At 43.9% G+C, this 24,486-nt stretch overlaps 1 protein-coding gene and 1 non-coding gene across 2 annotated transcripts; one reads left to right on the top strand and one right to left on the bottom strand.

Moving 5' to 3' along the window:
- Positions 1 to 1,707: 1,707 nt before the first annotated feature.
- On the top strand, positions 1,708 to 3,437 carry ID3 (inhibitor of DNA binding 3). The gene is made up of 3 exons (XM_075264444.1): positions 1,708 to 2,156; positions 2,279 to 2,352; positions 2,889 to 3,437. The coding sequence occupies exons 1-2, from the start codon at positions 1,860 to 1,862 to the stop codon at positions 2,333 to 2,335; spliced, it is 354 nt and encodes a 117-aa protein (XP_075120545.1). The 5' UTR covers positions 1,708 to 1,859; the 3' UTR covers positions 2,336 to 2,352; positions 2,889 to 3,437.
- A 15,043-nt stretch (positions 3,438 to 18,480) lies between these two features.
- On the bottom strand, positions 18,481 to 18,562 carry TRNAS-CGA (transfer RNA serine (anticodon CGA)). The gene has a single exon. It is a non-coding gene; the product is annotated as a tRNA-Ser (tRNA).
- Between the last annotated feature and the right edge of the window lie 5,924 nt (positions 18,563 to 24,486).

Below are 24,486 nucleotides of genomic sequence, written 5' to 3' on the forward strand. Positions count from 1 at the left end.
GTTTTAAGGTCTCTCCACAGGTGATCAATGGGATTTAGATCCGGACCCATTGCTGGCCATTTCAGAACTCTCCAGTGCTTTGATTTCATCCATTTCTTGGTGCTTTTTGAAGGATGTTTGGGGTTATTGTCTTGCTGGAAGACTTGCTGACATGACTTAGGACGCAAACTCAGATTTCTGACACTGTGCCCTACGTTGCGTCCCAACATATTTTGGTAATGTTCAGATTTTATGATGCCTTGCACACAGACAAGGCACCCAGTGCCAAAGGCGTCAAAACAACCCCAAAACTTCTTTGAACCTCCACCATATTTGACTGTTGCCACTATGTTCTTTTCTTTGTAGGCCTCATTCCATTTTCTGTAAACAGAAGAATGATGTGCAAAAACTCCATCTTGGTCTCATCTGTCAACAAGACGTTTCCCCAGAAGGATTTTTGCTTACTTGCATACATTTTGGCAAACTGCAATCTTTTTAAGATAAGATAATCCTTTAATAGTCCCACCATGGGGAAATTTTATGTTTCTTTGTCAGCAGTGGGGTAATCCTGAGTTTCCTACCATAGTGACCTTTTCTTAGTGTGGTACACACAGATACTCAGAACAGTCATCTTCTCTTCTTTTTATCTGGTTCCAGGTGTGACTTTTATATTGCCCACACCTGTTACTTGCCCCAGGTAAGTGTGAATGAGCATCACAGACTTGAAACAAAATTATTGAGTCACAATTTTGAAAAGGTGACAACTATTTTGTCTGGTTCGTGTTTGGAGTTCTGTATGAAATTATGTCCAATTTGCCTTTTTTTTCCTCTGTTATTTTGTGTGTTCCAATATACAGAAAGGAAATAAACATGTGTATAACACAACATGTGTAATTGCAATAATTTTCTGGGAGAAATACTTTGTTTCCTGGAAAAATTTCAGGGGTGCCAGCACTTACGGCCATGAGTGTAAATCAAGTCTATTAATCCCTTCCCAACCTCCACCTAACTATAGAACAGAGGATATTGGGTCTTTAAAGATGGCAGCCGCTCTGCAGCAGTATTGTACAGTGGAGACCTAGCGCTAATGTGGGCATTGCACTGCGCGGTGGCTCCCAAAAGTAAAAAGCTAACCCCTGAGCACCTTTATCGTTGCAGAGTGGCTCACACATCTATGACTAGCCTCAATAGCTATATAGTGAAAGTCCCATAGACTACAATACGGGGTAGGGGGCTAATGAAATAGAAAAAAAAATGTAAAAGTTTTTCAAAATATAAAAAAACTATAATAATAATAAAAAAAATTCAGATCACTACCCTTTCCCTAAATTTGAAGGGTTGGAAGGCGAGAAGTTAAAAGTAAGTATGAAAAATAAAATAAAAAAAATCGGAAAAAAAATGCCTGCATCAGGAAGGGGTTAAATATACCACTATAGATAAACATAGTCATTTTCTTATGTGTTATGTTTGTTGAAAATATTGCAAATCCAATAGAAATGAGTATAAAAGCCCCCTCCAGAGCCCCCAGCCCTCTCTCTGTGACATTAATGACACTGTCTCCAGTCCCCAGGAATCAGGATAAGCTGTTTGAAAGTGTTCAGCCAGCTGTTATCTCAATATTATGGAGCAGTGGGGTGGAGAGAGGGGGGCTGATTTGCATGGGGAGGAAGGGAGGGGGGCCGTGCCTATATATAGGAAGGGAGTCCATGTGTCTGACAAACACACACTCAAGAACTGGAAGCATCGCACTGTTGACAGCTAGAGCTAAATCCCAAGAGCTTCTGTTCTCTGGAGATCTCTGAAGCATCTGAGCTTTACTCTAAGCACCAAGCAGAAGATCTAGAATCCTCCTAAGAGAAACTAATACCACCACCACCACCATGAAAGCCATCAGCCCCGTGAGATCTATGGCAAGCTGCTACCAGGCTGTGTGCTGCTTGTCTGAACAGAGCCTGAGCATTGCCAGGGCCAGCAGTCACAAAGGATCAGAAGAGCCAATGGGTCTACTCTATGACATGAATGACTGCTACTCCAAGCTTCGTGAGCTGGTTCCTGGGATCCCTCAAGGGAGCAAACTCAGCCAAGTAGAGATCCTACAACATGTCATTGACTACATCTTCGACCTGCAGATAGTGCTGGGTGAAGAGCAAGAACACAACTCCATCCTCTCCTTACAGGTAAATGCTCCTTCTACATGACTACATTAACCTATAGCCTCATCATTAACTAGTATGTATCCTATTGCCTGGGTGTATATAGTATAATGCTAATGATGATATGTGCTTATCTCTTGTTACAGAAATCCGACTTCTCAGAAATGACAACAAAAGGAGATGCCAGCAGCATTTGCCACTGACCATGCCAACTGCCATGGTAAGAATCCGTTTCTTTATGGTGGGTTATACTGTGGGGTTGTAGCTGTCATTGTATAGAGCTCATAATAAGGGCTGGATGGGGTTAATATATTGCATTTATATGGTCTGTATGTAGTGTACTGTATAGTGTGTCTGGCATAAGAATATAGTGAGTAGGTGTATAGTGTGAATGGCATGAGAATATAGTGAGAGTAGGTCTATAGTGTACTGTATAGTGTGAATGGCATGAGAATATAGTGAGTAGGTCTATAGTGTACTGTATAGTGTGAATGGCATGAGAATATAGTGAGTAGGTCTATAGTGTACTGTATAGTGTGAATGGCATGAGAATATACTGAGAGTAGTTCTATAGTGTACTGTATAGTGAGAATGCAGTGAGAGTAGGAAACCGAGGTCTCTTGCCTGTCAGTGAGTAGCTGTGAGATGTTATCAGGCCTAAGGGGAGGCGCTGGCTTCCTCTCAGGCGCCACACTGTCTGCACCCCTCCCTTACTGTGACTCACATTCATATACATGCATATTTCTCTTTCTGCAGGTGTGGGAAATTCATGAGAAGGAAAAAAAAACCTCTTTCTATGAAGCAACAGATTGGAAGATGGAAGAATTTAACTATTGAGGAGCAGCAGTCAAGATGAATTCAATATTTTATCCCACAAAAAGACTGTTCTCACAAACTCCATGATAAGACCAAACTTACAATTCCTCTATCTCCTGATTTATTCCACAGCTAAATGCTGCATCGCTCATAGACCAAATGTCTAAAGTATTATGTGTATTCCTATAGAACCTTCTGTTTTTACATTCCTACTGAATGTGGACCAAAAAGCCATTGTTCCTCCCAGTGTATTGTCATGACCAACTTGAATTTCCATCACTGAAGACAACCTTGATCTGTACCCGTTGCCTTTAAGAGTTGTATATTTTTGTATAATGTATACTTTTTATGCCTTCATCTATTTTGTAAGGACAAAGCAAAAACCTTAATCTGTGGTGTTGACCCCAGAATATCCCTCTCTCTAGTAGAGAATTATGTGTTGGAACTGCACAGTTTCAAAAGTTAGAAAAGAAAACTTTTTATAAAAGTTATTTCTTGTTTGTAAATAATAAACAAAAAATCTTATTTTTAATGATTTGTTTCATTGTGTTGTGTTTGAAGTGAGTGTACACGGTTATATGTATGAACCTATAGTCTCATTTCTGCTATATTTCTATGAATAACTATTTGATCCTGCACATACATCACTGTAATAAGGGAGGCATATGTATTACATAGCAATATTCTAATTTATTTATAGGTCAATAATTTTATAATCCAGTCATGTTGGACATGGATGGTTCATAACAGTATGCCATACCATCCATATTCTTGGTATTGTTCAGCCTCCCTCATTAATAATTCCTTAACTTGCAGGCAGTAGCCTTGTAGCTCCCTCCTGCAACAACCTGGACACCCCGAGTTTATAACATAACAGATGCAGGACGTTATCAACTATACAGAGTCCTGTCCTGCAAGGTCATGCAAAAACCTGGTCATATTAGGTGGTTGAAAATGATGCCATAGGTCAGTTTTTTGGCAGCATGTGAGGACTGTTATCACTAGATGTCCTCCATTTACCCACCAAAGGCAATCTAACCTGGGACTTGCTGTTCTACAACAGATGGAGAAGTAGATAGAAGTACCTGGAGTACAATGAAAGGTGTATTTACAACCATATAATAATAAAACCATATATACTATGCCTAACTATTATCTAATTTATGTTAGCTGTCAATTATTTTATATCCTAAGGCTCAGACCCCATATTATAGAAACACAGCTTTAGTTGTTACAGATTTTACTGCGTTTTTTTTATGCTAAAACCAAGAATGGCTACAAAAGGAATAGGAAATCTATAGGAAGTGCTTAAACTTCTCCCTTCTGCTCAATCCAGATGCAACAAAGTCTACATAAAAAAAAATGCTGCTTTTCCGCAAAGTGGAGCCTTGGCCTAATGTACAGCCATTAAGGATGATGGTGGTCTGATCAATAACACCATGTCCATCACATTGCATGTAAATGGATTCCTGTAAGCCAATTACAGCACATCCATATCTCCTTACCCTGATATATACTGAGTCTAAAGAGCCATGATATAACATTAGTGCCGCTCATCCTATTATCTGCGCTACTAGACGCAGCCTTATATGTATATTAGAAGGAATACAGCAGAGGAGGAATTTGCTGGAACTGTATTATTCTGAACTCCCATAGCATTCCAGGCATTTCTTAGGATTAATCTATTTAGTTTTATATATCCCACATGTTTCTACTCGATATTTAAAGTTTTTGGTTTAAGGCAGTTTTTAGTAGATAACCAACTAAAGAAACTATGTGGTGTGTGGAAAACTACTTTTTACTATATATTAATCATATATATATATATATATATATATATATATATATATATATATATTTATATATGATTAGAGATAATACACTTCATCTTCATGTAGCTAAGGATTGCGGCTGTAAATGGCTGATACCAGAGGAGATCTATAGAACAGAATATGATCAGGAATAGAGAGTCCCTGGAGCTTGCCATGATCAGAGGTGTTATATGCAGAATCCCTAGCTGGATATAGCAATATATGATCTATTTTCGGAATGATCTTATCTATCCATATGCAGTATGATGTAGGCTGCAGATGCAGCACCCAGGGCTCAGTAATGAGGCTGGTGGCTGTGATCCCATTACCAGGCATCTAGCAGTTGTAAGATAATAGGATTCCCCGGCTGTGTGTGTGATGGGGGCGGCGGGGGGCTCAGTGCAGCTGGAATCAGCTGTGATTAGTGCGGGAGGTAGGGGGATGTGTTAGGAATTCTTCACCTGGCATTGTCATTGTTTCAGGACCCGCAGGTGTCTCCTGGCGCCAGCCTGTCTGACTGCTGCCTCTCCCCCCTCTCCCCCTCATCTGTCTCCATTTGCATCTATTCAGTGGCTCGTCCACTCCCTCACTTCCTAAACACAACCTTCCCCCTTCCCTGCTCTGCTGCTGCTGCTGCTATACAGGGCAATGCCTGGTGGACACATGTGCCTGGCATCCTATCTACATGTACAATGGATCCCACACATCCTCTGCACATAGGTGTACTGCTGCCATAAAGTCTTAGTGCTCATTCTAGTCATGCAGATGTTTCCTATACAGCCTTAGACATATACTATATACATATACTGTTCTTGTTTGAGATATATATATATATATATATATATATATATATATATATATATATATACATACATATATATATATAATTTTTTATTTTTTGATTTCACACACTTTTCTTTGTTAACGCTTTGACAAAAAGTTTTCTAATAATTAAAGGATTTTTTTTAATTACATCTGGAGTCCAAACCTTAGCATGGCTGCTGGACATATTGGCCAAAGTATTTGTGTGCCCCCCATTAAGGCTAAGACCCCCATAGCAGAAACTTAGCAGAACAAAAACACAGTTTTATTACAATACCAGCAAAGTGAATGAGATTTCATTAATGTAATCCACACATTATGGAAAAAAGAGCTGCAGAAAAGCGGTCAAAAGCGCTTTTTGAGAACGTTTTCTCTATAGATTGAATAGAGGAAGAAAAAAATGAAAAATGCAGTATCAACGCAATGAAAAGCACTGATGAAAAAAAAAAAAGTTTTTTTTGTCAACAGGTTTTTTTTTCTTCCTACATTGGGTCTTGCTAAAGCCCCATACCACAAGAACGCAGCGTTTTTGCTTCTGTGGAAATGCCATAGCAAAAGACGTATGTGCAAAGTGAATGAGATTTTGGCTAATCCCATCCGCATGTTGCAGAAAAAAAAAAATCAGAAATGTTGCGTTTTTAAAAACTCCCACATTTGTAAACATTGCAGAATGTCAATTATACCCTCAGAAACACATTTTCCCTATAGGTTTACTAAGAGAAAAAAAATTGCAGTTAAAAACTCAACAAAAACGCTATGCGTTTCCACTGCTTTTTTTCCCACAACGTTTTTTTTAACTGTGTTTCACTATGTGGTGCCTAACCCTTGGTTCACATCTGCATTTTGTAATCCAATTGGGGAGTCCGCATGCCCCCCCCCCCCCCCCGAACGGACTACCGAACGCATTTGCTAAGCGGTGTGCAGTGAAAGCACACGGATCCCCATAGACTATAATGGGGTCCGTGTACTTGCCGCCAGATCTCCGCAAGAGTCATGCGGACAGGAAAGTAGTTTGTGAAGTACTTTCTTGTAGCAAGCACACAGACTCCATTATAGTCTATGGGGATCTGTGTGCTTTCACTGCACACCGCTAGCAAATGCGTTCGGTAGTCCGTTCAGGGAGTCCCCATGCGGACTCCCCCGAACGGATTACCGAGATAGATGTGAATGAGGCCTTAGCCTTAAGCTGGCCGTACACATTATATTGTACAATTGCCATTGCTTGTCTGAAATGACCTGTGGTTGGTTGGTCGTATGGCCAACTGACCCACACATATGAACACAACCATGAAACTTCCATCAAGTGTTTGACAGATTTTGGTTCTGACCAACTTCAGTTTACGGTTAACTGTATGTGATGAACTGTCCTATGATTTATGTATGACCAACCAAACAGCAGACCGTCTAAAATCTGCTACTTCAGGAGTCTAAAATCTAATGTGTATGGCTAGTTTAATCCCTTAATGATGCAAGGTGATTTGTACGTTAACGCATGGTGACTTTTTTCATCTTCCAAAATTCATATATATATATTTTTTTCCGTCCACATAGATATCTGAGGGTTTATTCTTTGTGTGATGAGTTAATATAATATAATGTTTTGATTAGCTTGTATTTACATTTTGGGGTGTCCATGTGAAATAACACACAATTCTATTATAGTCTTTTTTGCATTTTGTTTTATGGCGTTCACTCTGCATTATAAATGACATGGTAGCTTTGACCAGCGGATTTATATTTATATTGGTTTTTATTATGTTTTAACCAGAGGCTTAACTAGGGGTTGAGCACAGGCGGGCGAACATGTCCAACACCTTTGCAGGCATTCTGTGAAAAGCGCTGCTTGAAAAAACACGGTTCATTAACTGTTGCGTTTTTTCCTGCAGCGCTTTTTTGCTATGACCCGTAACATGGGGCCTCAGCCATAATAAAGCCCAAGTGCCACTTTAATTAAATGAATTGCACCCTTATATTATACCCCTGATTCCCCCTGACATAAATACTGCGCCCCTAATGACCCCTTATATAAATGACTGCCCCCCATTGTAATGCCCCCTAATAGCCCTTATATAACTGAACCCCCTATCGTCATAATGCCCCCTAATGAATCCTCCCTTATAGTCCCCCCTCATAACAACTCTTATACTATTAAAACCCCAAAACTGCGCTAAAGAAAAAAAAAGTTATACTCACCTACCTATGATCCTTTAGTGAATGGGGCTGCTGCCGCTTCCTCTTCTTCGCCCTACGCGCTTTGCACAGGGTCCATGCACAGGATGTGCGATGCTATGACGTCTGTGCCGTGCTGCATCTCTGTGTCTTGTAAACCGCAGTATTGAAGTGGCTTGCGGTTTACAAGACAGGATGGGTTTTACCTAGATCGGTGTTCAGTGTCTTCAGACACTGATCTAGTTAAAAGCAAGGCATTAGTGGCGGCCCTGGGGTGAGCCCCACAGAGTCAGGGGGCCTGGGGCAGACATGATTTATATGTGGCTGGCTTGATTTTCACCTTTTGCATTGCAAGGGTTGAAAACTGAGCGAATATACAGAAATTATTGACATGCTGCATTTTCAGAACCCACAGCACAGGACATATACTCTGCAGGTTATTTATGCAGTGTGTGAATGGAAGCACTCTCCCAATGGTTGCATTTGGTCAGGTACATGTTCTTGTTGGGACTGATCACTTTCCCAATAATTTCATTATCCAAGATACAGAAAGAAGAACATCACACCAATTCTGGGGTTGCTTCTTAAATTCATTGTTATAGTTATTACAGTACAGTATTTCGAGACATGTTCTGTTCAATGCAGTTTGTCATATATAAGGCAACTTTTCGCGTAACAGCCCTTCATCAGACTGAAAGAAACATATGTACATATCAAAACCAACCACAGTACAATCTTCTCCAAAATATATAAACATGTACCATACATATAATACATATCAACAAAAAAGGAGTGGGAATGGAAGAGAACAGAGAGAGCAGTAAACGTGCAACCAATATCAATAATAGAGTACAGGGGTATAACACCAGAAGGGACAGAAGCCACACAGGCAATGATGAACAGAATTGCAGGCAAGGCTAGGTTCACACTAGCATGGTCTCTATGTTGTTCAGGTGGAGATGGGTGGATGGGCATGGGAACATGGGGAGAACCCGTCTGCTAAAAAAGTGGTTCCTCATGACACCCAAGGACCCAATAGAGACCACCATGGTTTTATACCACGCTGGACATTTCTCTCTGCTGATTTTAGGCAGAATCTGCAACAGAGTTTCCAACGCAAATGTGAAACTAGCCGAAGAATGATAAGACCATCACTATGTAAGCAAAGACATATCACAGCATTAAACACTGCTGACATGTCAAAAATCAGTGTAGAAACAGAAAAGGGGTATCCTGCCACAAACGGCGCTACAATTTAGATGTAAAGAGTTGAGTATTATGCCGTCTAAAACGGAAAGAAAAATTTAGTTTCACTGTGCTACTAAAAACTGCCAGCATCTGAAGTGACCAAAGGGAGTAGCTGAGATCTGTTATTCTAAATGAGATGCATGTTTTCATAGGTGCATGTAATTCATCAGCCTATGTGCATAGATGATGTGACACACATAAAACACAAAACACATTGTAAATGTAATGAATCATGATATGGGAAGGGGCAGGAAATTTATGAGAAGCTTTGCCAATGAATCCGCATTAAGTCTATAAAAGCAGATTCAAGGTACACTTGGGTTCAGTAATAGTACAGAAGGTTTTCAGAAGGTCTGGGTTCATTGAGCTGGGGTATGCTTAGCTCATTTTCCTATTAACCCCTCCCCCAACTACATTATTTTACTGGGGTAACTGCGTTATATTAGGAAGGTTCCCAAAACACAAAAGAATAAAATGATCATGCTTCTTAATTCTGTGCTGCCCCCAAACTAAGCTTCTGTAGAGATCTAAATATGGTAACACTTTCCAACTATTTCCATCGTCATAATAATATTAATGTGACACCTCTTTACAAAGGACATCTTATATTCTTCATAGACAATACGATTTTCAGTTTTATTGTTGTCTTGCCTCTTTGAGACTATGAGAGAGTTGGAAATGTAAAAATCCATACCTACCATGCATAGTAATACGTGTGTATTGTAATACGTACAAGTCATTATATGAGGTAAACATGACACAACAGAAGTGACCTATTATATTAAATGCAATGGTTGGATTCGTCTAGACTGACATATTACACACTGTTCTTGATCCCTGTGCTGCTATAGAAATAACGTGGTTTACAACGAGACGCAACCACTGGTGCCTGGCCATGCACCTCACTAAAATCTACTCCAGCTTGGAGCTAGTGCAAATTTCAGGTATCATTTACACACATACAAACGTACCTTTTCAGAAAGTAGTGAGGGCAGCATAAAAACATTTGCCAAATTCTTGTCCCAAGTGCTACTTAAAAAGTGGTGTAAATAGTTAATGAATTTGCCCCACTATGCCACCAGAAAGTTTTATTGTATTTAGGACTTAGATACTGTATAAAGACAAAAGCTGCTCATACACTGTTACACTAGGTTCATACTAGCATTCGGGGCTCTGTACGTTTTAAAAGTGGATAAACAGAAACCTATAGACTATAATGGGTTCCGCCGGGTTTTCTTCCTGTTTCCACCGGCCTTATGCTGAAAATGGTAGAGAGAAAAGTCCTCTTATGGAGACTCACCTCTTCTAGGTGTGAATCCAGCCTGACCCCTCGTTCACTTCTGCGTTTGGTAATCCATTCGGGGAGTCCGCATGGGGACCCCACGAACGGACTACCAAACGCATTTGCACGAATCATGCAGACAGGAAAGTAGATTGTGAACTAATTTCCTATCCGCATGTTCCCTGTGGAGATCTCGCGGCAAGCACACAGACCCCATTATAGTCTATGGGGATCTGTGTGCTTTTACTGCACTGCGCTTGCAAATGCGTTTGGTATTCCGTTCGGGGGGGGTCCCCATGCGGACTCCTCCGAACGGAATACCAACGCAGGTGTGAATGAGGCCTTAGGAAGTGAACACATGTACACAGAACTAAGCTGAGCATGGATTTGTTCTCTATGACAAGAGGGCAATAAGACACTGCTGGTGGCAGGTTATCCAGGTTATATTGTTTTTTTCCCCGGAAATAGGGTAGGTCTTATTTTTCTGGCTCTGGAGCAAATTAGAATATTTTAAAATGTTTAGGGCTAGGGTTAGTAACCCCAACTCTAACTTCCATTCAAAATTGATAGGGCACTGTCACTTACTGGCACTCTTTCTCTCTAAACACCTTGTGTGGCAGTGGCACTGTGCCCTCTCTATCGCCTCTCCTTTACAATCTCCTTTACGCTAAGGAAGAGGTGCTGTAGTGGAGTGGCTGTGTCTGTGGGCACGAGTAGAGGTGGCACTTGTCGTGTACTCATGTAGGTAGCCAAGCCCATAGCATAGTAGTGGCGACACAGTGTATCTCTATTGGAAATAAAAGGATTAAGCATGTTAAAATTCAGCATTCAGTATGACTGAGGCTATGTTCACACTTGTGTTGGCTCTCCGTCTTTTGGGTCCAAACGACAGAGCCCATCTAATAAAACACTGGTTACCTGTGGACAGCCGCAGGTATACTGTCAGACAATTATAGACTATAATGGGGTTTGCCACATTTCACACTACTTTAACCATATTCATTGGATGTTCTATAATGACATTGGATGTTTCTTCAGGAATATCTATTACCAAACAATGTTGTTGATATTTGCTTTATTAGTACTTGTTACTCCTTCTGTACAACATGTTTCATGTTTCTAATGTTCTTTATTTTCAAAAACCAATAAAAACTGTATTAAAATAAATATAATGGGGTTTGCCGGGTGTCCAGCGGGTTTCTGATGTTTTTATACTGAAACCAGTGAAGAGGAAAGTCTCTCCACTGATTTTTGGTATATTCTGCAGCAGAGCTTCTTATGGAGACTCCAACACGGATGTGAACCTAACCTGACTCTTCTTTTCCCTGACATCTACCATGTGGAGAAATTGAGGACACACCTCTACAACATTCATTTAATGTGTTTGGTCATCTTATAGGATTTTAGTGGCTTTGAAAGGACAGGATAGGTCATTAGTATGCAAGTCCTGGAAAATCCTTTTAAGGCTCATCATACACAAAAGTTAGCTCTCTCCTGACACTCTTATTACACAAGCATCACTCGGCCACGCAATGCATTCAACCAGAATGGAGAGTGAGTGGAGTATGGCAGCAGCTTATCTCCTTAAGGACAAAAGGACTGGACATCTTAAGTTCCAACAGTCCTATACTTATCTCTCACGACATCTTCTGTCAGGTGAGAGTCAGATGACGTTAGATGGTCTATTGCCAAAACTAGTGGGTTCAGTAGACATTAATCCTATTTATATATGTTTTTTTTAAAGCCAAGATAGTACCATCTTTCACCCATGTGCATAAAAAAGTAAGGGATATGCCACATTGAAGAAGTGCACAAAGATGTTGTCCATCACAAGCCCTCTCTTAAAAGAGAAAGGCCAAATCTCCCCAATCTTCAGAGCTAAGAGGGACCTAAGCAGGTTGAGGACTATAGTATCCCAATGCTGAAGTTAAGGGACCCATCTTGCTCCTAGCTTCCATCTGTATTCTCACCTGAGTGTCCAGGGGAAGGTGGGCCAGGGTTTCAGGACCCCTTCCCCCCTAGACCTTGGTAGGGTCCCAAAAGGGGAACAGCATTAATTGATCCAAGTGAGAAACAGTGAAAACACACCTAACTTAAATAAGTGGGAGCGTGCTGTGAGGATATAGCCCAGTCATCCCTTTAAAAGTTACTCATCACAAGGATAGAAGACTGAGCAAAAAAGGGTGAGTGCTCACATGTTGTGAAAGTACCAGGGCAGTATGCTAGCCTTCACCTAGTTCAAACACTGCAGGATCACCTCCCCTGGGGCACTAACTTCAGATTCTCAAGCTCATTCCGCCTTGGTGGAAATCTGGTGACTTGGCCCAGCCACTGTGTGGTTCTGTGCCCTCCATCAATGGCATTGTGTCAGCCCCTACAGCGATTATTAACCACTAATAATAACTAAAAGGCCGAGAGGCAACAGTGATCTTATGTGTTTGACCAGTTTTAGATGATCCTGGTCAGTGCGTCTGAGGGATTACATGGATAGCTTTTATTCACTAAAGGTCCAGTGGATCCTGTAACACAGTCACCTTTGACCAATCAGGTGGGAATGATGTACTCTTCACCATCCAGCACTCTCTATTTAAGACCTGTGATTTGGTGTTTAGGGAGTGATTAAAGATAACCTTCCATGTCCTCAGGCACATGCAGTATTATATACCACTAGAATGTTGATAGTACGCTGAATTCAGCGCACTATTGGCTTTCCCGTTATGTACCCTTGCTGAAGAGCTATTGGTGCCGTTACCGTAGCTCTTCAGTGACAGAAGGGCGTTTCTGACAGTCTATGAGGAACACCCCCCTTCTGACAGTACTGTCCATAGCTCTACACTGTAAGAGGGGGCGTTCCTTACAGCCCAGCCATATGACAGTAATGCAATGAGGGAGATTTTTAAGAGCAACTTCCAAATCTCGGTCACTGTCACCATCCTGGGGTGGTGCAAGAGGAACTGGAGGAGGGTGAGGAAGTGGGCTTGGGTTGTGATGGGTTTTTCTTTGCATCCCAAACAATTTTCTGGGCAGTTGTGACCAAAATTTTGATTGGTCTACCTGACCGTGGCTTGGTTTTTACAGAGCCCCCGAGTTTCCATTTGTTAATCACAGTATGAACACTGCTGACTGGCATTATCTATTCCTTGGATATCTTTTTGTATCCCTTTCCTGTTTTATACAGTTCAACTACCTCTTCCTGTAGATTTGTGGACAACTGTGTCAACTTCTGGGCATGCTATCAGGCCAAAATCACCAGGGTATGTGAGCTTGTGAACAGGGTCATTTTGATGATTTTGGTTGTGATTATGATTTAAAAAGAGAAAAACAGAAGTTTGACAATAAATGGCTTCACCCAACCACTATCCATGAGTGGAGAAAAAGATTTTGTGTTAGCATTCATAGTCTCTGAAAAAAGGCCTAAAAACGAGTGATTATGAAGATAATCTTGTTTCCCTTAGTCCTAACAGCGGCACAATGTGGGGTATTTCTGCCCCTGTGTGCTGGTAGGACAGGCGGATATTTAATTAGCCAATCAAATGCGTGGCAGGCCCTATAAGAGGGCACAAGAACCTCCCCTCTGCGTGTAAATACAAAAGTACCTCCATTACATTTATATACAGTTTTATACATAAGATATGATTCCCAGGGTGGGAAATCTTGTGCCGCTGTTAGGACTAAGGGAAACAAGATTATCTTCATAATCACTCGTTCCCTGTCGTCCTCAACAGCGGCACAATGTGGGGATATAGCAAGCAGGTCCCCAAGATGGGTGGGACAAACCCATGACCGATCTTAAACTGGTCTGGGCAAAGGCAGTGGAATCTGCCACTTGGTCCTTCAGGCGGTAATGCCGAATGAAGGTGGATTCAGATGCCCAAGAGGCAGCTGCATATATTTGGTCCACAGACAAAGCACTTCTTTCCCCGAGAAGTGGACACTGCCCTGGTTGAATGGGCATGAAGGAAAGATGGAGCCGACAGCCCTTGGGCTGGGATATTGTAGCTTTGGCGGCTTTGGCGCCCTTGTTTTTCCCCGTGTAGCTGACCAACAGGTTTTCAGTCCACCTAAAGGGGCGAGTGCGCTGCAAGTAGATCTGCAGGCATCTAACCACATCCAGCTTGTGCCATCTTTCTTCTTCAGCAGAAGAAGGGAACGGAAAAAATACTGGAAGGGAAATCAGTTGGTTCCTGTTTACAGCAGATGGCACCTTGGGACGAAACCCAGGGAGGAACCTAAGCTGTACATGGTCAGAGAAAAAGGTGGTATATGGCTCCTCAGCGGACAAAGCTTGTAGTTCACTAACGCGTTTGGCAGGTGTGACTGCCAATAGCAGCGCCATTTTGCCGGTTAGCGACTTGAGGGAGACCTCTTCCAGAGGTTCAAATGGCTGGCCACATAGGGCGTTCAGGACCGGAATAAGGTCCCATTGGTGGACAGGGGTGTTTACCACCGGTCTCAGCCTAGTTGCCCCTTTAATAAAGGTGCTCACTAAAGGATCCTGAGACAAACGCCTCCCCAGATAGGCGGACAGGGCCGCTACGTGTACCTTGAGTGTGGCCGCAGCAAGACCTCTGTCTAGTCCGTCTTGAAGGAAGTCCAGGATCGCCTCCGTAGGGGGATCGGTGGAGTCCACTTGATGCTGCAGACACCAGGCATTAAAGATGTTACCTATTCGACGGTAGTTCCTGTTAGTCGAATCTGCTCTGGCGCTGGATAGGGTCTTCAAGACGGCTTGTGACAGTCCTCTATTTCTCAATAGGGACTGGTCAACCTCCAGGCTGTCAGGTTGAGTCTCCTCAGATCCTGGCATCTCAGCTCTCCTTGGGTTACCAGGTCTGGGAGTGGGGGAAGCCTCCAATATATGCCCTGACTCATTTGTATGAGCTGAGCAAACCAAGCCCTTTTTGGCCAGAACGGGATTATGGCTATTCCCGAGGCTTGGTCCTGTCTTATTTTTATCAATACCTTCGGTATGATTGGAATTGGAGGGAATATGTAAAACAGCCTGAACCTCCATGGGATGGACAGGGCATCCACCGCCAAGGGATTGTCCTCCTGGTACAGAGAGCAGAAGGTCCCCACCTTGGCGTTGAGTCGGGTAGCCATAAGATCGACCTCCGGGAGACCCCATCTCTGGACGATCTGTTGAAATACGTCTGGATTGAGAGACCATTCTCCTGATACGGTAATACCCTGACTCAGCTGATCCGCTACTATGTTCAGGGAGCCCTTTATGTGAACAGCGGATAACTGGACCAGATTCTTCTCCGCCTAGGCAAATATGAGATTCGTCTCTCTCAGCAAGGTTGGTGACCTGGTGCCCCCTTGTTTGTTTATATAGACTACCACCGTCATATTGTCTGACCGGTTTTTGACAGACTTGCCTTTCAATTCTGGGGCAAAGTGTACTAGGGCCAGGTACACTGCTCTGAGTTCCTTGAGATTGGATGACCCCAGCTCCGGACATCTCCATCATCCTTGTACAGTTTTGTCTTGACAATGGGCTCCCCATCCCCACTGGGATGCATCTGTTGTCAACAGGGTCCACACTGTCGGGACCGTGGACCTTCCGTCTTTCAGGTGTATCCACCATCTGAGGGAAAGACGGGTAGCGGGAGAAAGGCAGATCTTCTTGTGCAATCCCCGTGGAGACCTGTTCCAGGTTCTCAACACTTCCATCTGCAGGGGACGCAAATGCCATAAAGTCCAAGGCACCGCCCTGGCCGAGGATGACATCAGGCCCAGGACTCTCATGGCGGTCCGGATGGTTACCTGCCGAGTGCGCAATAGGAATCGTGCACTGGCTTGGATTCTTTCCTTCCTTGGACTGGAGAGGAAGATCTGCATCGCTTCTGAATCCACTATAAATCCGAGGAATTTTCTTCAGGTGGATGGAACGATTTCGGACTTCTCCCAATTGATAATCCTAACTCCTGTAGGAAGTTGATGGCAAGGTTGAGCTGCTGGAGGAGGGCAGCAGGAGACTGAGCTTTCAGTAGCCAGTCGTCTAGATAAGGGACGATGAAAAGACCCTGAAGTCTGAGGGCCGCGGCGACCGGAGAAATCACCTTGGTGAATACCAGTGGGGCGGATGTGCCGAATGGCAGAGCTGTGAATTGATAGTGCTCCCTGTGGCCGGCCATAGCGACGGCAATCCTGAGGAACTTCCTGTGGAAATGAGCAATGGGGACATGTAGATAGGCGTCCTTCAAATCGAGGTTAACCATCACCTCTCCTGGCTGAAGAAACACAGCCACGGAATTCACGGTTTCCATTCGAAATGACCTCTTCCTGATAAACCGATTGAGGTACCTCAGATCTATTATCATCCTCCAGCCCCCGGTGAACTTGGGGACCAGAAAGACGGGGGAGTAGACTCCCAGACCGAGGTCTGAGGCTGGTACCTTCTCCAGGGCGCCCTTGGTAACATATTCGGCAACCAAGGCTTCTAGACTGGCCTGCTGAGAAGGTGGAAGAGTTTGGGTGGAAACGAACCGATCTGGAGGTGGAAGATGAAAGTCGATGTGATACCCGTGTTGTATGATCTTCAACACCCATGGGTCTTGGATATGGGTGAACCATGCTCTGGAAAAGGAGGAAAGACGTCCTCCCAGGAAGGGGGGCCACAGGGAGCTGCCCCACGTCAAAACTCAGGCTTCCTCTTGGTGTCCTCCTTGGAAGCGCCACGACCAGCTCCCCTAGGGCGATATCTAAAACGCCGTTGTTGGGAAGGGCGTCTATAATTAGAGGAAGAACCTCTGCCTCTAGAGGGAGCACGTCTGCCCCTGGATGCTTGAGGTAGGGACCTTCCCCTACCTTCAGCTAATCCCTCCATAATGGCATCTAAGCTTTGGCCAGACACCCTTCCCGGCTCAAAGGGGAGAGCACAGAGTGCTGCTTTAGACGCAAAATCTGCCCGCCAAGGCTTTAGCCAAAGGGGTCTACGGGCCGCAGTAGACAACGCCATAGATTTGGCGGAGATTTTTAATTGATGGCAGGAGGATTCCGCCAAATAATCTGCAGCCCTATGAACTCTTTTCATAGAGGCCAGAATCTCATCTCTGTCTACGCCCAAGTCTATATCCCGCTCCAAGGCGGCTAAGCGGTTGCGCAAAAAGTCACCAACCATAGAGGAGGCTATGGCCACAGAGGCTTGCGCGGAGGAAGCTGAGTAGACCTTCTTCAGAACGGAGTCCGCCCTACGATCCAGAGGGTCCTGAAGATTTGAACCATCTTCCAAGGGCACCAGGGTTCTGCGGGACAGCTTTGCTACGGCCAAATCCACCTTCGGGGGAGGCCCCCAGGAATCCCACTGGGTAGTGTTAATAGGAAACAAACTCTTGAAGATCCTGGAAAGCGAATGTCCTTTCTCTGGCTGTTTCCACTGCTGCGCCATAAGGTCGGTCAGCGTGGCGTCCGCATGGAAGGCAATATGTCCCCCAGAGGCAGACGTGGAGGCTTCCCCGTCAACATCTCGGCCCACTGTAGACCGGATGGACTTCAGCAGCCTGCCCGTTTGTTCATAATGGAACGCAGTTCTGCTGGAATAACTGAGTCGTCCTCGGAGGAATCATCCTCTGCCACCCGCAGGTGTTACAAGGGGGGGGGGGAGAGACGAGGAACGGAGCTCAGAGCATGGTCTCCTGGTGAGCTGAGACAAGGTGCAATGGATCCCTTTGAGGGAATCATCCTGCAAAACAAAAAGGAGAGTACAAGCAAGGGAAAAACTATTTACCCAAGCGATGCCCAACCTCACCATCTCCTTGACCCATGCCATCATATCTCTGGGAGAGGGCTCCACAGGTGGAGGACCTCTGCACCCGCGACAACGGGCCCACTCATAGCCTGAAAATAGGCAAGTTATAGGACCAGTAGTACCCCGCAGGGCACAACCTTTCAAGCCGCTACCTACCATCAGGGAGCGGTGTGTCGCAATCGAAGCAGGAAAGATGTTTCCTCTTGGAAGAGGTTTTCCTCCTACCATCCCCAGGAGGGGTAGTAGAGGATGACATATCCTACAGAGAGAGATAATAGACCATGCAACACTGTCACCATGACATCATACCAGCTTTTAAAAAAAGGGTAAATCTTACCAGGTCCTGTAGACCGGACAGAGAGGTGACTTGGCGCCCAACGTGCGACCCGAACCCACGACCTTGAGATTAAGAGTCTCATGCTCTACCGACTGAGCTAGCCGGGCTGGCGCTGTGAACAGGATCTGAACCTGTGCGGGGAGACCCCATTGGATTTCGAGTCCAAAACCTTAACCACTCGGCCATCACAGCCGGTTCCCAATAAAGTTTGCAAACTGGAAAAGAGTTCAAGATCAATGAACACCACAATCGCACGCCTTCAGCAGATACTGCAGGAAGGTCTCTGACACCAGGCCAGCCAGCCTCTTAATTCTGGCCGGCTGGAAGTGGGCGGAGCCACAATCAAAGCAGGTGAGGCAACCTGCCCAGACAACTAACCCTGTAATCAGGGGTCTGCAAAGATATACATTCCCCCCCACCAAGAGGCCCTTAACACGGGCACTTACCCCCACATCTCCCCGTCTTTTCCGGCCTTTAATAAGGCCTGAATCTTCCCTGAGTGAGCGGCCGCCAGCGCCAGGCCGTTGCCATGGCGCTATGATACTTCCGGCGAAACCGGAAATGCGCGCTTACAGCGGCCGGCGGGGAACAGGATACACAACAGTGTGGTTCCACCCGCCGGCAGTCCACGCGGCCACCAGAGGCGGCATGCGGAGTCCCCGGACTCTCACCAAAATGTCAGGTAAGTCACAAGGAGCAGGGGAAGCGGAGGAGAGGGGGGGCAGGGGGGATAGAGGGGGGTAGCCACACATGGCTAACAAGCACCTTCTCCCCGCAGGGCACAGAAGGTGACAAGAAGAAAACAACCGCTCAGGAGGTGAGTGATCCTGCTGAGCTTCTCAAAGAGGACACAAGTCCTCCCACCTGTCCTCTGTCCACACAGGACAGAAAAAAACACGCAGAGGGGAGGTTCTTGTGCCCTCTTATAGGGCCTGCCACGCATTTGATTGGCTAATTAAATATCCGCCTGTCCTACCAGCACACAGGGGCAGAAATACCCCACATTGTGCCGCTGTTGAGGACGACAGGGAAACAAAAATTTGCCAGGGTATGTAAACTTTTTAGCACAATTGTGCATGTTACTGTCACTTTGACGTTACTTTGGCTGTGTTTGCCTTAGGGCCCATTCACACAGAGGAAAATGGTGAGGAATTTGGTGTGGAATTTTCCATCCTGAAAAAAAAGCCTCCCATTGATTTCAATGGGTTCTGCTAACTTATTCAAAGCTTTTTCAAAGATAGCAGAACCCATTGAAATCAATGAGAGGCTTTTTTTCCGCAGAGAAAATTCCACACCAAATTTCTCACCGTTTTCCTCCGTGTGAATGGACACTTAAAGAGCTGGAAATTGACTAGATAGAGTTCTAGGAGACCTGACACTGCCATATGCTGTTTTAAGCAAATTTTAATTCTGATTCATGATGAACTTATTCAACACAAAACAAATTTTTGGACAAAACCACTCAAATTTGGAACACATATTGAGAGTTTTCCACTTGGCTATTCTTAACTGTGGTAGATGTAACTGTGTGCACAACGTGCTAATTGATCCCTTTACTGCGTTGAGGTTGCACCTCAGTGTATGTTCCTGTGTTACCAGTCTGTATTAATATAATGCTTTCTTCATAGTGTGAACACATTACAAAGACTCTGGAGAGGAGGAGACTTCAAATACATTTACTTTAGTTACCTAAGGCAAAATCCTTGAGACAAAAGGTGCGAGGGCTGCTAGCTGTATAGAACCTACTGAAGATTGAAGAACAAAACATAAAAAAGTCACAGGTGCACCTCAACAGCAATGGTCCAGACACACACAACTAAAATGACATAAAGGGTGTTAATGGCTTCTCTACCTAGTGTTTCCAGTACAGTTCAATAAGACTAGGTTTACACTTACTTTGTTTTGATGGTGTCTTTTACTTATGCAAATGATTGCATGACTATTGCAATATACTTCTGGTTTTTTTTATTTCTAATTATAATTAAATATTGTCGTCCCCCCCAAACAAATACATTCATTGAGTGTATCACTGTCTAAGCTGTTGTCCAGTAACCTAATAAGACATGATTATCCACATTTTAACAGATAGAAGAATGCAGCATGTACCAGTAGAAAAACAGTCACTTTCCAAAAAAAAAAAAACAACATTGAAAATGATGTCAAACTGAGGCCAAGTGGGCAGCATACATCATACTTACATTATCATGGGCCCTTTACCACTATGGGTCTTGGCATCTACTAGTTTTGCAAGGCACTAACACTTGCCCTGTGTGAATCTAAAGCCTCAAATCATCTCCCAACAGCTAAATGTAATAGCAACTGCTAAAATGTAATAGCAACTGCTATGCTGATTGTTTTGGACCTTTCTGTAGACAGCTCTAAGGCCTCGTTCACATCTGTGTTTGGATTCCGTCCAGGGGAGTCTACATGGGGACCCCCGAACGGTATACCGAATGCAACTGCAAGCGTTGTGCCAGTGAAAGCACACGGACCCCATAGACTATAAAGGGGTCCATGTGCTTGCCGCCAGATCTCCTCAGGGATCATGTGGACAGGAAAGTAGTTTTCCTGCTTGCATGATTCGTGCAGGCAGCGAGTGGCCAGCACACGGACCCCATTATAGTCTATAGAGTCCGTGTGCTTGCAGTTGTGTTTGGTATTCCGTTTGGGGGGTCCCCATGCGGACTCCCCAAATGGAATACCGAATGCAGATGTCAATGAAGGGTAACTGCATGCATCACTTTGTAGGCCTTAGGTTCACAGTACCATGAACGTACATATTCATATATCAGATGATAGGAACAGCCAACATTAACGTTTCCTTTATTCATAGATACAAATGGAAGCTTTTCAGTTTGTACCCATCCTCATTTACTGCAATGTTAAGTATAAAGCAGAAGGTATCTTCCATCTGCTATTGTTTTTTTTATGACGGAAAAAACATAGCAGCATGCAGTGTTATTTTTCCATTAAAAGGCAGATAGAAGGGATCCTCTATTTTTATTTTAACACAGCAATGAATTAGAATGAAAAGATTTCCAATTGTATCTGTCAATAAGAGAAAACTTAGGGTATGTTCACACAGCAGTGGCTTTTTCAGGCGGCTAGCTGCAACAGGATGCCGATGTAATGCATCGGCATCCTGTCATGACACCCTGCTCCTGATTAGGCCTGGATGAATGGGCCTCGAGCCATGGCTGACTCGGCCGCGGAACCCACGTGAAGATAGGGCATGTTGCATTTTTTTTTCCACTAGCTAAAAAAAAATCGCTAGTGAAAAAAACTGCAAGTGACTCCCATTGAAATGAATGGGAGGCACTTTTGCAGGTGGATTTTGAGGCGGATTCTGCGTCAAAATCCGTCTGCAAAAAACTCTGTGTGAACATAGTCTTAAAGCCCCTATTAGGCAAGCAGGTTTAGCTCTTATTACCATGCTGTGGACACCCAAATATAGACTTCTTGCAGTGACATCACCCTATGCATGTCCATTGGCTGTCTTTAACATTGTGTACACTCTCTGTCTTCAACACGAGCAGTGTCCTCTTCACATGTGTTGCACCCTCTTCCAATGAGGTTCCATTCATCGGTCACATGATACAGATGCAACTCAGTCCCATTCAAATGAAGAGGGCTGAGCTACATAGGCCCTAAGCAATGTACGGTTCTATGCTTGGTATGAAGTGAAGAGGCTGCAACACTCAGTTGAATGCAGAAAAAATGCTGCGGACTATGTTGTCGCTATACAAGTAATAAAAATAACTATTTTTACTATAAATAAAAGGTAGTCAGGCCATTGTATAATACAAGTACTTTTACCTCTTGTGTCCCCCTACTTCCTCATAGATTATAAACCTTATGCAGGGATCTCGCTCCATTTGTATGTATTATTACTATACCTGTACCCTCACTTTAAATTACATATAAATAATCCAGAATATTAATAATATGAAAGTTTATTGAGATAATTTCATACAGACTTTACAAACAGTACTTGCTAAAATGGTGCTCACATGATAACTTACTGTTTACCTAGATGTTTTGGAAAAACAATGTACAGAGGTCAAAGGGAACACCAAAAACTTTATGGGCTCAAGATTCCTAACTGGTGCTCGTCTTCTATCCTAGGTTGCCACCTAGTGGGACTTTAGCATTATTACATACAGTATATCCAAATAGTCAAACAGTCAATGGGTTAGTAAACCTGAAATTAGAGCCGCTATGGCAGTGTTTCCCAACCTTTTTAGACTCGGGGACCCCTACCAAATAATTTTTACCACAAGACTAAAAAAACAACCGTTTGATGTGTTTTTTTGGCGCAGTTATTGAATTTACATCTGGAACATAAATTTGTTCCACTTGTTAAAAAACCTCACCAAAAACCACATCAAAAGTGCAAGCATTTTCTCATTGCAGTTTTGATGCAATTGTCACATGAGTACACCCTCAAAGCTACACTAAACTATACTTTCCACTCAACGCAGTGGCACAAACCAAAGTATATGCTCCCCAGTGACTTTCAGACACATAGTAATGCTTTGCAGTGGCCCTCAGACACCTAATACTGCTCCTCAATAGGCCCCAGACACCTAATAATGATCCTCAGTGGCCTCCTGACAAGTAATAATTTCCCCCAGTAACCCCCAGGCAAGTAATAATGTCCCCCATGCAAGTAATAATTTTCCCCAGTGGCCCCCATGCAAGTAATAATTTTCCCCAGTGGCTCCCAAGCAAGTAATAATGTCCGCTAGTAACCCCAAGGCAAGTAATTATGTCCCCCAGTAACCCCAAGGCAAGCAATAATGTCCCCCAGTAATCCTTGGGCAAGTAATAATGTCCCCCAGTAATCCTTTGGCAAGTAATAACGTCCCCCAGTAACCACCAGATAAGTAATAATGTCCCCCAGTAACCACCAGATAAGTAAAAATTTCCCCCTTTATCCGCCAGGTAAGTAATAATGACCCCCAGTAACACTTGGGTAAGTAATAATGTCCTCCAGTAACCCCCAGGCAAGTAATAATGTCCCCCAGTAACCCCCATATAAGTAAAAATTTCCCCCTTTACCCCCCAGGTAAGTAATAATTTCCCTCACACAATTCTTATACTCTAGGGTCTGAAAGGAGAAGACTAAACACAACAGACAGTGTTACTCTCAACCCCGGGCTCCGCTGCCGTCTTCAGGCCTTTTCTGGTCCCAGACTCATAATGAATGACATAAAAAAAACAATCATAGGCCTCAGCATTATTAGAGATGAGCGAACACTAAAATGTCCGAGGTTCGAAATCCGATTCGAACAGCCACTCACTGTTCGACTGTTCGAACGGATTTCAATCCCCATTATAGTCTATGGGGGGAAATGCTCGTTTCAGGGGTAGGCAAAATTCGATAAAATTATACTTACCAAGTCCACGAGTGACGGTCGGGCTGGATCCTCCGTGCAGTCTTCTCCTGGCGCAGCGTCTCCCGTCCCCGTCCCCACAGTCTTCTTCCGGCTGAAATTCACTCTGCCTAGGCATCGGGGCCTAGGCAGAGCCGACTGCACACGCTGGTTCTGCATCAAACCTTAAACTTCGAACAGCTAGTAGTGTTCGATCGAGTACGAGTATTTCGAATACCGTAGTATTCGATCGGACACCTACTCGATTGAACACTACTCGCTCATCTCTAGTCATTATGCGTCATGACTTGTGTGATCCAAGTGCTTCCTGAGGCCGAATCACAGGCCTCAGTGGTCTGGAAAATAAATTGGCTTCACCACTCAAATATTGATCATTTAATGAACACAGAAAGGTCAGATTTTGGCAATAATGTCCAGGCTATGAGTAAGGAGCGTTTTGTCTAGCTCCGAAACGCGTCAGCAGACGTTTGCTTTTTTGTGTCATCATGAGCTTCTGATTTCTGAAATGAAAAAAACTTTTTAATGGACCCTGTGGTGTTCCTAAAAAAATGTTATAATAAAACTTAAGTTTTATACGGGATGGATTGCTGGACAGACATTTTTTTTATATTTTGGAACTGAGTCCGACTGGACATTTTAACCCATTTGAACATCACGGCGCGATCGAAAGGGATCCGCCCTCAATTTAACCCAATCGGCACCCCCCGCGGTGAGGTCGGG

Source organism: Leptodactylus fuscus, chromosome 2 (assembly GCF_031893055.1).
Source record: "Leptodactylus fuscus isolate aLepFus1 chromosome 2, aLepFus1.hap2, whole genome shotgun sequence".
NCBI classification, from domain to species: Eukaryota; Metazoa; Chordata; class Amphibia; order Anura; family Leptodactylidae; genus Leptodactylus; species Leptodactylus fuscus.

Bases quoted from the DNA above. Each gene is read 5' to 3' on its own strand.
- ID3 (XM_075264444.1), top strand. From the start codon at position 1,860: ATGAAAGCCATCAGCCCCGTGAGATCTATGGCAAGCTGCTACCAGGCT. The intron at 2,157-2,278 runs GTAAATGCTCCT...CTCTTGTTACAG, and splicing joins ACTCCATCCTCTCCTTACAG to AAATCCGACTTCTCAGAAAT.